Raw genomic sequence first — 13,915 nt, forward strand, 5'->3', positions numbered from 1 at the left:
CTGCCATAACCATAACCAAGACCCTTCAGATTCTTCTGAAGAAAAAACAAAGAAAGACCAACAAGGAAAACAGATGGTTCCTGGGTTTGTCCAGAGATTTAAGAAGATGGGAATGGAATTGAAGGAGAAATTGAGTCCTCAGAGAAAAGGGGACTGGAAAGATGTGACATTGATGAGCCTTTCATTTGCTGTTTATGTGTATATATCTCAGAAGATTGTTTGTGCTTATTTTCTTTGGATGTCAATGCCAAAACAACTGTGGTAGAAGATGATGTACTTCAAATATATATATATATAATTTAAATGCAGAGTCTCATACCAAAAATAGTTAAGCGAAGTTACAAGATGGTTTCAGCAACCTTAAAGAAAACAAAGCAAAGTTGTTGGAAATACATTTCATGTCAGCTACCAATTGTCTTGTGTCTGCATCTTGAACTGAGCTCCACCAAGTTTTTTTTCAAAGCCAAATCAATAGTCCCTTGAGAACTTTGCGAACTCAGCCTGCAAGAAAGAAGTTTCAAAGCTTTTATGTCTCGGTTTCAAGTCCCTAACTTTGAAAGGTTCGAAAAGTTGCAGCTCCGAAAGCAATTCGAATCAGTTTTTGGTTCGACTTTTGGTTTTTCTTACGAAGTAGTCGGGAGATTTACAATGGTTTTAAGAACCGTTTCTAAGCTTTTACGCCTTAGTTTCAAGTCCCTAACTTTGAAAGGTCCGAAAAGTTGCAACTCCGAAAGCAGTTCGAATCAGTTTTTTATTCGACTTTTGGTTTTTCTTACAAAGTAGTCGGGTCGGGAGATTTACAGTGTTTTTAACAACAGTTTCTAAGCTTTTATGTCTCAGTTTCAAGTACCTAACTTTGAAAAGTCCGAAAAGTTGCAGCTCCAAAAGCATTTCGAATCAGTTTTTGGTTCGACTTTTGGTTTTTCTTATGAAGTAGTTGGGAGATTTACAGTGTTTTTAAGAACAGTTTCAAGTACCTAACTTTGAAAAGTCTGAGAAGTTGCAGCTCCTTTGAATCAGTTTTTGGTTCGACCTTTGGTTTTTCTTACAAAGTAGTCGGGAGATTTACAGCGTTTTTAAGGACAGTTTCAAAGCTTTTACGTCTCAGTTTCAAGTACCTACTTTGTGAAAAGTCCAAAAATGTGCAGCTCCAAAGCCATTTTGTAACGACCCAGACCCACCGCTAGCAAATATTGTCCTCTTTGGGCTTTCCTTTTCAAGCTTCCCCTCAAGACTTTAAAACGCGTCTGCGAGGGGAAGGTTTCCACACCCTTATAAAGAGTTTTTTGTTCTCCTCCCCAACCAATGTGGGACATCACAATCCACCTCCCTTTGGGGCCAGCGTCCTCGCTGGCACTCGTTTCTTTCTCCAATCAATGTGGGACCTGCACCAAATCCACCCCTCTTTGGGGCTCAACGTCCTTACTGGCACACCTCCTCGTGTCTACCCTCCTTTGGGAAACAGTGAGAAGGTTGGCACATCGTTCGGTGTCTGGCTCTGATACCATTTGTAATAGCCCAGATCCACCGCTAGCAGATATTGTCATCTTTAGGCTTTCCCTTTCGGGCTTCCCTCAAGGCTTTAAAACGCGTCTGCTAGGAGAAGTTTCCACACTCTTATAAATGGTGGTTTGTTCTCCCCAACCAAAGTGGGACATCACACATTTGAATCGATTTTTGGTTTCTCTAATGAAGTTGTCCAGAGATTTACGGCGTTTTAAAGTTTATTCTAAAGTCATCCAAACTCACTATCATTTCTAACCTTAGATTTGCTATCAATTTCAACAGCACTATACTTTTCACTGCGAGTATTATTAGTTAAAGATTGCATGTTCTATCTTCAAACGAAGTTTAGAGAGAGTAGCAGATTCAAACCTCAAGTGCATTTTTCAAGTGATCAAGCTCCTTATCCAAATCGTTGATGGCTTGATTATATGCTTGCATCGGCGACGATTGGCTAGCAGTATGGATCTGAAGAACAGTAATAATCAGTTTACGAAAGATAACGCTAAATATATACATATCAACCCAACAGGAAAAGTGTAGAATTAAAAACGTGCAAGTCTCTCGCCAACCGCGTGCCTAAAGCATTAACACACCTTTTCGTGTTTGTTTTGATATACATATCAACCCAACAAAATTGATACAGGACGGTATAAAGAAAATAATCCGTTCTTCGGATGTTTAAGAGAAATTTCCAAAAATACTTCATTCAAATGCAACTTCCGCTTATGGGGGTGTATCATATCGAAAAGGCGATAACCATCCAGTTTGTAGTTCACTAAAAAATTATAACAAAACCATGACAAATGAAGTCACGTCACGTTAACTTTAAACAATTAATCACTAAACCGTCACGAATGGATCCAAGAACGTAAAGGCGTATTTATATGGAGGTAAGAAACGGGCAAGTCGAAGGATTCTTAGAGCAATATTAAACAATTTAAACACTATACTATAAAACACCCCATCAAACATATAAGGTGGATGGACTAGATAGTGTTTCCTTGCTTAAAGGATACTCCTAATGAGAAGCATTCAAGCGAATAAACCAACTTCAGGTTCCACCATCACTTGTGTATGTGCAACGTGTAGCGGACCATAGACAGGTCAATTCCAATGATAGGTAATATTCAGCACGACCAATATAATACCAAATATTTTTCGATAGGAAGATTGTAACTAGCGAGCCTAGCACGAAGAAGATTAACTTGATAAAAAAAAAACACTACTACAAAGAAAAAAAACCCAGAAGTTCAATAACTTCATTTCTTGTTTTCCAGCTTTTGATATCCTAATGGTTTCGAATAACATGAACAAACCGTGTCGAAAACTAGAGATACTTGGAATTACATCTTTGCAACACAAGCATATTTGGGTTACTTAAAAGAATTTAAGAGCTCGTTCTCCTCCCCAACTGATGTGGGATCTCACAATCCACCCCGCTTTGGGCCCAACTTACTTGCTGACACTCGTTCCTTTCTCCAATCAATGTGGGGCCCCCACCAAATCCACCCCTTTCGGCTGGGGAGGAGAATGAAACACGGTTTATAAGGTTGTGGAAACCTCTCCCTAGCAAACACGTTTTAAAATCTTGAGGAGAAGCCCGGGAGGGAAAGCCCAAAGAGGATAATATCTCTTAGCGGTGGGCTTGAGTTGTTACACTCACCCAAGCCTAAGCGAGCCAAATCTTTGCCTCCTTCCTCCCCACTCACTCAATGGCTAATTACTAATGTGCTTTTAATATCTTAATAATACTCCTAATCATCCATGTTCATTACACAATCCTAATGACAATGGGCAACGGGAAGCTGAGTTGCATTGCCTTTAGCTCGAGTTTCGACTCTTTCGAACCAAAACTATCTCATTTAGGCTCATAGATTAGCACAAGACTCAGCAAGTGTTAATTTATAACCTTCATCAGAGAGTAATAATCAGAACTTAAAACCATCTACTACCAAATTCAACAGCTAAATCAATACAGAACCTTCAAGATCAAAACAAGAACCAAAGTAAAAGGGATAAACCCCACAAGTCAAAAGCTCCATTAAACCCTAATCAGAATCAGAAAACCCCAAAATCAGAGGAAAATGAACTGACCCGGATAATGATTTTATACTTCAAAGGGTGAGGAAGCTTATATCCAGCAAACAACACATTTTCATCTCTATGAAGCTGCCTGATTATACCAAAAAAAAACCAATAAAAACCGAACACTTCACTTTTCAAACAGTAATTTCAAAATTTTCAAAAAAGGGTCATACATTCGCAAGATGTTTCCAATTGTATGTTCCTCCCTTTCAATGATAAACGACGCCGCATTTATAATCTTGGTGTCTCTTTCGTATGAGACCCTGGAGAAGAAAAGATCACAAAAAAGGGGGGAAGAAAACGTGAGAGACATAAAATTTGCAGTGGTTAGAGAAAGGGGGAAGAGTTTGTGAAATTACTTTTTAGTCCCCTCTGGAACGACGAAACGCTCATATCGGTCGGGGGCATTCATGGCTTTAGGACTCCTTGTGAAGCTGTTGGAGGTCTGGTTTTTGCAGTAATGGAAGCTGCCCGAGAGAGGAAGATGGAGAAGAACGAAAGAAACTCAGGGTTTTGTCTTGATTTCCTTGCAGGTCACTTACGACGTCGTTTAAGTCAAAAACATTTTGTCGTGTTTTTAGGTACCCGAATTTCCCTCTGTGGAAGATTTAGTGGTAAAAAAAAACATTAAGAGAAATTATTGGTCGAAAATATGTCTCTTCGTTCGACCACAAAATGTAAAAAATAAAAAATAAAAAATAAAAAATAATAATAATAAATAAAAACTTTTTTCTCTGCTAAAATTAATTCAAATATTTGAGCTCAAAATTATTAGTTCATAATTTTATTATATTCAGTAATGATATTAATTTGTAATTTCTATTCTCTAATTTTGAAATAATTAACTTTTTATTATGAAAAAAATATTATCTAAATTAAATATCATTTTCTATTTTATATAATTTAATCTTTATAATTTCAATGCTAAATTAATAAAAATATTTATATTTTCAAAACTTTTAATAATACTTTTAAACTTAAAATATATATTAGTATTTTATATAAAAAATATCATTTTTTTTAGTTCAAAAAATACATTTACCATTATTACTATGTTTTAAAAATACCCATAAAATTTTACAAATAGCATTAACATTCTTTTATATTTATATAAAAAAAATTAAAAACTCTTACAGTCCATATAGTTCTAAGGGTAAAAATATATTTTATTATTTTTTAAATGAAAGATATTAATGAATGTTTTGAAAATTGAATGATATTTTTGAAATACTTTTGAAAATTAATCGATATTTTTACACCATTTTAAAAGTTTAAGGATGTTTTTTAAACAAAGTATTAACTATTTTCTCCTAAACTAATGTAAATATTATTAAAAATTTAAAAGTATTTTTTAGATTTTTTTTTTTTGAAACTTTAAATGCATTTTTATTAATTTAGTCAAATTTTAAATAAATTCTCTCTTAAATTATTTTATTGATAAAAATTTCATTATTTTAGTAGTATTGTTTAAAAAATAAATTATTATAAAATTTAAAATATAGAGAATAAATTTACCTATTAAAATTAAAGAAAATTTGAATTTATTTTGCCTCCAAAACAAAATTTATTTGGCTATATATAAATAAATAAATAAATATATATATATATATATTTTAAAGAATGTATAAAAAACAAAATAGAAGTTTAATTGAAAACTCTCATATTTGTAAGCTGAGAAAGAAAGTTGGAAGATTCCCTTGAGGTGAAGGATTAGGGTGGCCATACNGGCAATAAAATCCGAATACCACGCCTCTCCTTCTCCACTTTTTGCTCCGCCGCGCAATCTTCGTCCCCCTCAACTTCGCCCACCTCCGGAACTGCAGGTTGTCTGATTCCCCCCTCCGGTTACGATTTCTTCATGTAAACCCTAACATTCATCTTCTATAACCNAGCTTTGCTTTTATTTTCTGTTTGTTCTTGTTTGCAAATTCGTTGTTCATGACTCTCCTTCAGACTGTTTGGTAGTTTTTGCACTCTTGCGTAATTGAACGTGTAGGATTGTTTGATTCGTTTTTCGAGTTTTCCACCACTCTTAAAGCCTCCCCAGTTGCTCATGATCAGAATTTTCTGAGGAGCGGACTGTGATTTGTTGTGAGAGATGATGAAGTTTGCTGGATGTTCTGTTTCAGCTTCTTTGTCTCCCGTCCAGTCTTTCATTCAGAAGAGCCATCCTAGGCTGTCATCCAGTATATTGCAAAAGAATTTGTATAAACCAAGTAGTTGGTTTTCTGGTAATCAGATACTTCAGCAAAGTCCAGAAGCAGAAATGGTTGCTGGACGTTATTCCCCTCCTTGGTTTAGGTGAGTTTTCCGCATCATATAAATGTTGTTATTGTCATCATTTGTGTTCCTTGAGCGTTTATATCTGATGACCTTGATTGACTTTTATTTACTTTCTCAGTGTTGCTCCTATGATGGATTGCACTGACAATCACTACAGAACTCTTGCTCGTTTAATATCAAAGCACGCATGGCTGTACAGCGAGATGCTTGCTGCTGAAACAATTGTTTACCAAAAAGATAATCTTGTAAGTTTGCGGCAGAACAGAATCCTTGGACAATAATTAATTTATCAACGTTGTCTACAAATTTACTAAGTAGTGTTGCTTTTATTTATTAACAATCATTTTTAGAGGCAGATGCAATTTCCTTGATTTTCCATTATTTACTTGAGGTTTTTTAAATTGTGTAACACGTTGGGTTAGTTATCAATTATTTGTGATAACCCTCCCCTCACCCTTGCAAGCGCATTGCTTCCATGTGAATGGGTCGGGTTAGTGAATAATCAATTGTTCCCTCTTTCCCCACTCTTATGAGAAGCTTTTCCTCCAGTTGCCTTAACAAAACTTCCTGGCCCTGAATCCTTCAACATCCCACAGCTTTCACGTGTGATAGTCTGAGTTGGACCATGGTTTTCTCTCATTTTACCAACATTTGGTCAGCAATAGTGACGGTGTGGTGGTCTTTTAAAATTATGGGATGCTCTAATCAGATTGAACATTTTAACAGTAGACTACTATTTTTTTTACCTTTCATTGTGTGAATCAGCTTAGTTTCCAAATTAGCTTGACCTCATATCCTGTTTGTTTCATTATCAGCCAAGTTGGACTTCACTGTTGACTAATTTATGATCGGTAAGAGTGAAGAATTATTGGGTGTTTTATTTTTCTCAAAGAAGAGTTGCCACTTACCATCTTATTGCTACCTTTGTAACTTGCATATTTTATCTGGTTGGTGTTGGAGGCACGTGACAATTTCCCTATCTTTTCATGATCAAACTTGAGATGCATATGATATGCTTCAACAGNTTTTAGAGGCAGATGCAATTTCCTTGATTTTCCATTATTTACTCGAGGTTTTTTAAATTGTGTAACACATTGGGTTAGTTATCAATTATTTGTGATAACCCTCCCCTCACCCTTGTAAGCGCATTGCTTCCATGTGAATGGGTCGGGTTAGTGAATAATCAATTGTTCCCTCTTTCCCCACTCTTATGAGAAGCTTTTCCTCCAGTTGCCTTAACAAAACTTCCTGGCCCTGAATCCTTCAACATCCCACAGCTTTCACGTGTGATAGTCTGAGTTGGACCATGGTTTTCTCTCATTTTACCAACATTTGGTCAGCAATAGTGACGGTGTGGTGGTCTTTTAAAATTATGGGATGCTCTAATCAGATTGAACATTTTAACAGTAGACTACTATTTTTTTTACCTTTCATTGTGTGAATCAGCTTAGTTTCCAAATTAGCTTGACCTCATATCCTGTTTGTTTCATTATCAGCCAAGTTGGACTTCACTGTTGACTAATTTATGATCGGTAAGAGTGAAGAATTATTGGGTGTTTTATTTTTCTCAAAGAAGAGTTGCCACTTACCATCTTATTGCTACCTTTGTAACTTGCATATTTTATCTGGTTGGTGTTGGAGGCACGTGACAATTTCCCTATCTTTTCATGATCAAACTTGAGATGCATATGATATGCTTCAACAGTCTATGTTTTGACCATTTTTTCATGTAATCTTTCTTTATTTCGTACAGGACAGANAGTCTATGTTTTGACCATTTTTTCATGTAATCTTTCTTTATTTTGTACAGGACAGGNTATTTCGTACAGGACAGATTTTTAGCATTTTCTCCAGACCAGCATCCTATTGTCCTGCAAATTGGAGGAAACAATTTGAATAACATTGCAAAAGCTGTTGAACTTGCCAATCCTTACGGCTATGATGAAATTAATTTGAAGTGAGTATTTTACTTATCTTCTTCATATTTTTCCAGTTTTAGTTTCTACAATAGATTCTTATCTCTATAATTTTTGGAAACTATTTTTCAGCTGTGGATGTCCAAGTCCAAAGGTGGCTGGACATGGGTGCTTCGGTGCTCGCCTTATGCTGGATCCTAAGGTTTCTGGCTGTATACTGGTTATATTTTGATTTCAGTCATCTTGCCCATTTTGTTTTCTTCAGCTATGTGTCTAACTTATGCTTGTCATGATGACAAGGAAAGTTTGTTGGTGAAGCTATGTCAGTAATTGCTGCCAACACTGACGCCCCTGTAAGCGTGAAATGTCGAATTGGCGTCGATGACCATGATTCATATAATGAACTTTGTAAGGTTTCTAGTCTTTTTTCTCTGATTAGAAAGCACTGACTACTACTTCTTTGTTTAGATAAACATAGTGATGTTGTAAGGTTAGTTTTGCCATTTTATGATTAGCATCTTTATTTATTTCCCCTGTGGAGCATCATCACAATAATTGACTGTTTGATATTTTGTGTCCTTTCCTGTCTGAATATCTTTCTTGTGCTTAAAGGTGGCTTTGATTACACATTGAAGTGAATGAACTGGTAACATTATAAGTTATAGATATGACCTCAAAGGGAATGCTATCTCATTAGGAACTCTTAATATAATCTTTGAGAGTGAAAGTTATCTGTCTTGGAGCAGCTTTTGTTAAGCTCCTCAGGCTGTGATTCCTTGTTCCTTTATTTATTTATTATTATTATTTTTTTTACTTTTTCACCCTATGAGTAAGAAATCTAGTTTGTTTTTTAAAAAAGAAAAAGAAAAGGAAGAAGACTTTTACCACCCACAACTTCATTTTTTTTCCATTTCATGAAAGACTAACTTTTTATACTTGGTAGAGAAAAACATATGAAGGCAAAGAAAAACTTCTTTGGAGAAACTCCTTTGGTATACAGTCATAAACCATCTTAGATCCTGAATTGTGCTAGGTCAACTCAAGCACAGGATATCTAATTTATTCTTGGTGTTTGAAATTTGAAGTTTTCAGCATATATATTGTCATTATGTGCTAACAATTTCAAGAGGCCCTGAGGTTTTGAATATTCTTTCTGAAAAGCCATTCTAGTTTCTTGTTACATTATTATGTGCCTTCTTAGTTGCTGATTTCTCCTCTCACGTCCACTTTCTTTTGTTTCAGGTGATTTTATTTACAAAGTTTCTTCTTTGTCGCCAACTAAGCATTTCATAATCCATTCCCGCAAGGCACTGCTCAATGGTATTAGCCCAGCTGAAAATCGAAATATTCCTCCTTTGAAGTATGGGTTCTCAAGAACATTCTATCAGCTTAAAGAGAGCTTGTTGTTTTTTGTTAAAGTATTTTAACAAAGACCATATAATATTTTTAACTATCTGTAAAATAATGACTAAGAACAGACTTTCATGCTCTATAATACTGACGTGGTCACAGATATGAATATTTCTATGCACTGATGCGCGACTTTCCAGACTTGAGATTCACAATAAATGGGGGCATTAACACTGTTGATGAGGTGAGTTTTTCTGCTCATCTGTAAATGGACCTAATGTATCAGAAATTGGATTTACCCAAACTAGAAAAGCATACTAATAGATATTGAAATCACGGCAAAATAGGGGCTAGCCTAGTAGATTATATAGCTTTTTACATGACGTGGTCTCCACTGATGCAACAAAGGCATAGTGGAAACATTCATATTTTTCTATGTCTTGCATTGCATTATCATTTTGCAATGACCAATTTACACGGTTTATTGACCCAAAACTCGTTTATTGGGAGTTGCTTTCCATGGAATGAAAGTTCCTTGTGGTAAATTGGCAGCATACGTTAATGTTTATTTACTTTAAATGTGATAAATTGCTTTCCATGGAGTGAGAGTTCCATGCATTATCATAAATTAATGTTCATTTATTTTAAATGTGTTCACACAGGTTAATGCTGCTCTCAGGCTCGGAGCTCATGGTGTAATGGTGGGTCGAGCTGCTTACCAAAAGTATGTTATGCACATTTTGGAAATTACCATCTTTTCCCTCTTTCGTTTGCTTGTATCACAAATAAGTATAGGCAACTTCTCGCATTCTTCTCAAGGTATAAGATAATTCTATAGTCACAGCTAGCTCCAACCATTACCAGTATAAGAGAACCTGAAGTTTGAGCGACAATTGGGTTCCATGTTTAAAAATTAGAATTCTCCTATAATATCTGATTATATCTGTCTGTGGAGGCCGGTTTAAGGTGATGTTATTATAGTGAAAAATAAAAGTGCTAGAACTTATGGCATCATAGAGTGTTCTTTTTATTTTTTAAATATAGACATTTTAAATATATTTATTTAACTTATTAAAATTGAAGTTAAGTGTGATGTTATTAGTTGGGTTAAGTATTTATTTGTATTTTCCAACAATATCTTGGTATGAACATTAAGTATTTATTCTATCAGAGTTGGTTATGTCTTTCCTTAATTTTAACTATGGCTGTTATACTTCATAGCCCTTGGCGTACTTTAGGACATGTAGACACTGCAATTTATGGTGCGCCTAGCAGTGGTATAACCCGTCGTCAGGTACAATATTAAAGTTGGCTGTGAAATGTATCCTTCTGCTTGAAAGTTCACTATTATCTCATTTAGCTGTAAACTTTTCCATCTCCTAGGTCCTTGAACAATATCAAGTTTATGGGGATTCTGTTTTGGGTACATATGGAAATAAACCAAATATTCGTGATGTTGTGAAGGTAAGATCTTATTGGTGGTTTACAGCCTTTTTGTTAATTTTTTTTAAACCACAATTTTTGTCTCCTATGTTTTCAGTTGGTCTTGTTTCTTTTATATGCCACATATTTCTTAACTATATTTTTTCGATTGTGGGTTGGGGTTCTGAACATTTTTATGGGGTTGGGTTTAATTTAACTCTACTTATTTTCAGTAATTTTAAATGTGTGACATGAACTCTGTATTCTTCCCTCACTATCTTGTGCCATATGTGGGATTAGGGAGACCGAGCGCTATTAAGGGAGTAGGACTTATGATTATTAAGGTGTTGGAATAGCATTTGTGCACTAGTTAGACCGTGTGGATTCCATGGTCAAATATTTGCACTGTATAATGTTATTATTGCATTTTGGATCTCTAGGTTGGGCGTAAATGCATGATGAGTCCCACTAGATTGATTAAACTGAGGTCCCTTTAAGGTTATTTCCATTATTGCATTTTTGTAACTTGGAGCCCTCCCTGATTACTGCCAATTGGAGGAAACTCTGTATTTCCGTGGGTTAGCCATTTCATACATCAACGATGGCTGAGCATGCTGAATTATCGTCTTCTCTTGCTTCTACATCTTCGTTTCACTGATAATTTTTGTCCTTTTATTGCCTTATACCAATCTAGGACCTNTATAGTCACAGCTAGCTCCAACCATTACCAGTATAAGAGAACCTGAAGTTTGAGCGACAATTGGGTTCCATGTTTAAAAATTAGAATTCTCCTATAATATCTGATTATATCTGTCTGTGGAGGCCGGTTTAAGGTGATGTTATTATAGTGAAAAATAAAAGTGCTAGAACTTATGGCATCATAGAGTGTTCTTTTTATTTTTTAAATATAGACATTTTAAATATATTTATTTAACTTATTAAAATTGAAGTTAAGTGTGATGTTATTAGTTGGGTTAAGTATTTATTTGTATTTTCCAACAATATCTTGGTATGAACATTAAGTATTTATTCTATCAGAGTTGGTTATGTCTTTCCTTAATTTTAACTATGGCTGTTATACTTCATAGCCCTTGGCGTACTTTAGGACATGTAGACACTGCAATTTATGGTGCGCCTAGCAGTGGTATAACCCGTCGTCAGGTACAATATTAAAGTTGGCTGTGAAATGTATCCTTCTGCTTGAAAGTTCACTATTATCTCATTTAGCTGTAAACTTTTCCATCTCCTAGGTCCTTGAACAATATCAAGTTTATGGGGATTCTGTTTTGGGTACATATGGAAATAAACCAAATATTCGTGATGTTGTGAAGGTAAGATCTTATTGGTGGTTTACAGCCTTTTTGTTAATTTTTTTTAAACCACAATTTTTGTCTCCTATGTTTTCAGTTGGTCTTGTTTCTTTTATATGCCACATATTTCTTAACTATATTTTTTCGATTGTGGGTTGGGGTTCTGAACATTTTTATGGGGTTGGGTTTAATTTAACTCTACTTATTTTCAGTAATTTTAAATGTGTGACATGAACTCTGTATTCTTCCCTCACTATCTTGTGCCATATGTGGGATTAGGGAGACCGAGCGCTATTAAGGGAGTAGGACTTATGATTATTAAGGTGTTGGAATAGCATTTGTGCACTAGTTAGACCGTGTGGATTCCATGGTCAAATATTTGCACTGTATAATGTTATTATTGCATTTTGGATCTCTAGGTTGGGCGTAAATGCATGATGAGTCCCACTAGATTGATTAAACTGAGGTCCCTTTAAGGTTATTTCCATTATTGCATTTTTGTAACTTGGAGCCCTCCCTGATTACTGCCAATTGGAGGAAACTCTGTATTTCCGTGGGTTAGCCATTTCATACATCAACGATGGCTGAGCATGCTGAATTATCGTCTTCTCTTGCTTCTACATCTTCGTTTCACTGATAATTTTTGTCCTTTTATTGCCTTATACCAATCTAGGACCTCTTTTATCCGTCATGTCTTATAAGTTGCTATTTTTTTTTTTCTTAATCAATACTGATTGGAATCTAGCAAAACGCACCCCCACCCCCATACAATACCTGGTGTGGTCATTTTACATTTCTCCTTTATCTGCTTCTGCAGCCGTTGCTTCACCTTTTTTATACAGATCCTGGAAATGGTCCATGGAAGCGTAAAGCTGATTTTGCTTTTCAGCATTGCAAGGTATAAAAATATGCTGGAAGAGAATAGGTTCAACTTAATATCGTTTCGTAGATTTCGATGGAATGCATGGCGTATTTTTCCTCTGCTTCCTTTCAACAGTTTCATAGGATTTTTTATTTTGATTTTAGTTTTACAAAAATTTGGAAATTCAAATCGGATATTCAAATTTCATGTTTCTATCACCGAGATTTTTCACTGCCATTGTTATCGAGGTTGTCTGTCCATCAAGTATCCCTACCTTGTAAATGCTTTNCATTGTTATCGAGGTTGTCTGTCCATCAAGTATCCCTACCTTGCAAATGCTTGGCTGCATAGCTTCTAAGTGAACTGCTATTGAACCTTGTAGACCATCAAATCATTTTTCGAGGAAACACTTGTGGCCATTCCAGATTATATATTGGATGCTCCTGTAGCAGAACCTCCATCAGGACGTGAAGATCTTTTTGCCAATACGCTTAGATTGATGCCTCCTCCATACGAGGACAGAGAGCAAAAGGTAGTATTAGAAGCTTAATTTTGTAACATTATTTAAACCATGTATAACATAACAATCTTTGAAAACATTCTTCACTTATTCTTTGCATATTTATTGTGGGTAATCAAAGAAATTGCCCTTGTAAACTGCTCATTCATCTTCAAAATCCGTTGCAACTAGAGTAGAATTGGCTGCCTGTTCTTCCTTCTGATTCTAGTCCATGGATGATGCTGTAAGCTAGTTGCTGATCCATCTTTTGGGGGAAGAAAGTATATTTTTTTGCTCCCTTAGGTTACATATCAATATTAATAATGCTTATAATGGTTTGTGGTAGGTGGTGAGAAATCAAACTTAAAATCTCAAAAGTAGCCTGAGCATCATGATTGCTGTGCTGTGACAATACATGACCATTACAATTGTTCTTACAAGCAATAATTACTTGGATCACAGAATGAAATTGCTTGGAGGAAGAAATACAACACTTGGAAAAAGAAAATGCATTATATATATGTGTATAGAAGTGTAAAATGGGACGACTTGAACATAGTTCAATGGGCAAGGCAATATTGGTATTGCCTTTTTGTAGGTTCGAATACTATGATACTATAATACTATAAAAGGAAAGATTTAGTGTTAAATGCATATACATAGTTCAACACAAGGACAGCTA

General features: G+C 35.3%; 2 protein-coding genes across 7 annotated transcripts; one reads left to right on the forward strand and one right to left on the reverse strand.

The window, feature by feature from the left end:
• Positions 1–274: 274 nt before the first annotated feature.
• LOC111790924 (DNA-directed RNA polymerases II, IV and V subunit 11-like) lies at positions 275–4,112 on the reverse strand. The gene is made up of 5 exons (XM_023672059.1): positions 3,951–4,112; positions 3,765–3,854; positions 3,601–3,679; positions 1,876–1,971; positions 275–501 (listed from the first exon to the last, which is right to left on the reverse strand). The coding sequence occupies exons 1-5, from the start codon at positions 4,001–4,003 to the stop codon at positions 469–471; spliced, it is 351 nt and encodes a 116-aa protein (XP_023527827.1). The 5' UTR covers positions 4,004–4,112; the 3' UTR covers positions 275–468.
• A 1,205-nt stretch (positions 4,113–5,317) lies between these two features.
• LOC111789688 (tRNA-dihydrouridine(20/20a) synthase-like) lies at positions 5,318–13,886 on the forward strand. Of its 6 annotated transcripts, none has more exons than XM_023670343.1 (14): positions 5,318–5,451; positions 5,639–5,892; positions 5,993–6,119; positions 7,704–7,831; positions 7,923–7,992; positions 8,096–8,198; positions 9,033–9,150; positions 9,303–9,384; positions 9,803–9,864; positions 10,362–10,434; positions 10,524–10,604; positions 12,690–12,770; positions 13,117–13,266; positions 13,580–13,886. In XM_023670343.1, exons 2-14 carry the CDS (start codon positions 5,690–5,692, stop codon positions 13,598–13,600), a joined length of 1,299 nt encoding a protein of 432 aa, XP_023526111.1. In that variant the 5' UTR covers positions 5,318–5,451; positions 5,639–5,689; the 3' UTR covers positions 13,601–13,886. The 6 variants fall into 6 exon arrangements, with proteins under 6 accessions (XP_023526111.1, XP_023526107.1, XP_023526108.1 ...); XM_023670339.1 differs by lacking the exon at positions 13,580–13,886 and adding an exon at positions 13,463–13,501; XM_023670340.1 differs by lacking the exon at positions 13,580–13,886 and adding an exon at positions 13,463–13,501 and having other exon boundaries at positions 5,324–5,451; positions 5,653–5,892.
• The last annotated feature ends 29 nt before the right edge of the window (positions 13,887–13,915 follow it).

This window comes from Cucurbita pepo, chromosome LG03 (genome assembly GCF_002806865.2).
Source record: "Cucurbita pepo subsp. pepo cultivar mu-cu-16 chromosome LG03, ASM280686v2, whole genome shotgun sequence".
Taxonomy (NCBI): Eukaryota; Viridiplantae; Streptophyta; class Magnoliopsida; order Cucurbitales; family Cucurbitaceae; genus Cucurbita; species Cucurbita pepo.

Coding starts and splice junctions, on each gene's coding strand:
- LOC111789688 (XM_023670339.1), top strand. CDS start 5,690: ATGATGAAGTTTGCTGGATGTTCTGTTTCAGCTTCTTTGTCTCCCGTC. Junction 10,605..12,689: donor ATATTCGTGATGTTGTGAAG/GTAAGATCTTAT, acceptor CTGCTTCTGCAG/CCGTTGCTTCACCTTTTTTA. Junction 13,267..13,462: donor ACGAGGACAGAGAGCAAAAG/GTAGTATTAGAA, acceptor TTCTGATTCTAG/TCCATGGATGATGCTGTAAG.
- LOC111790924 (XM_023672059.1), bottom strand. CDS start 4,003: ATGAATGCCCCCGACCGATATGAGCGTTTCGTCGTTCCAGAGGGGACT. Junction 3,855..3,950: donor GTTCCAGAGGGGACTAAAAA/GTAATTTCACAA, acceptor TTTCTTCTCCAG/GGTCTCATACGAAAGAGACA. Junction 1,972..3,600: donor AGTATAAAATCATTATCCGG/GTCAGTTCATTT, acceptor ACTGTTCTTCAG/ATCCATACTGCTAGCCAATC.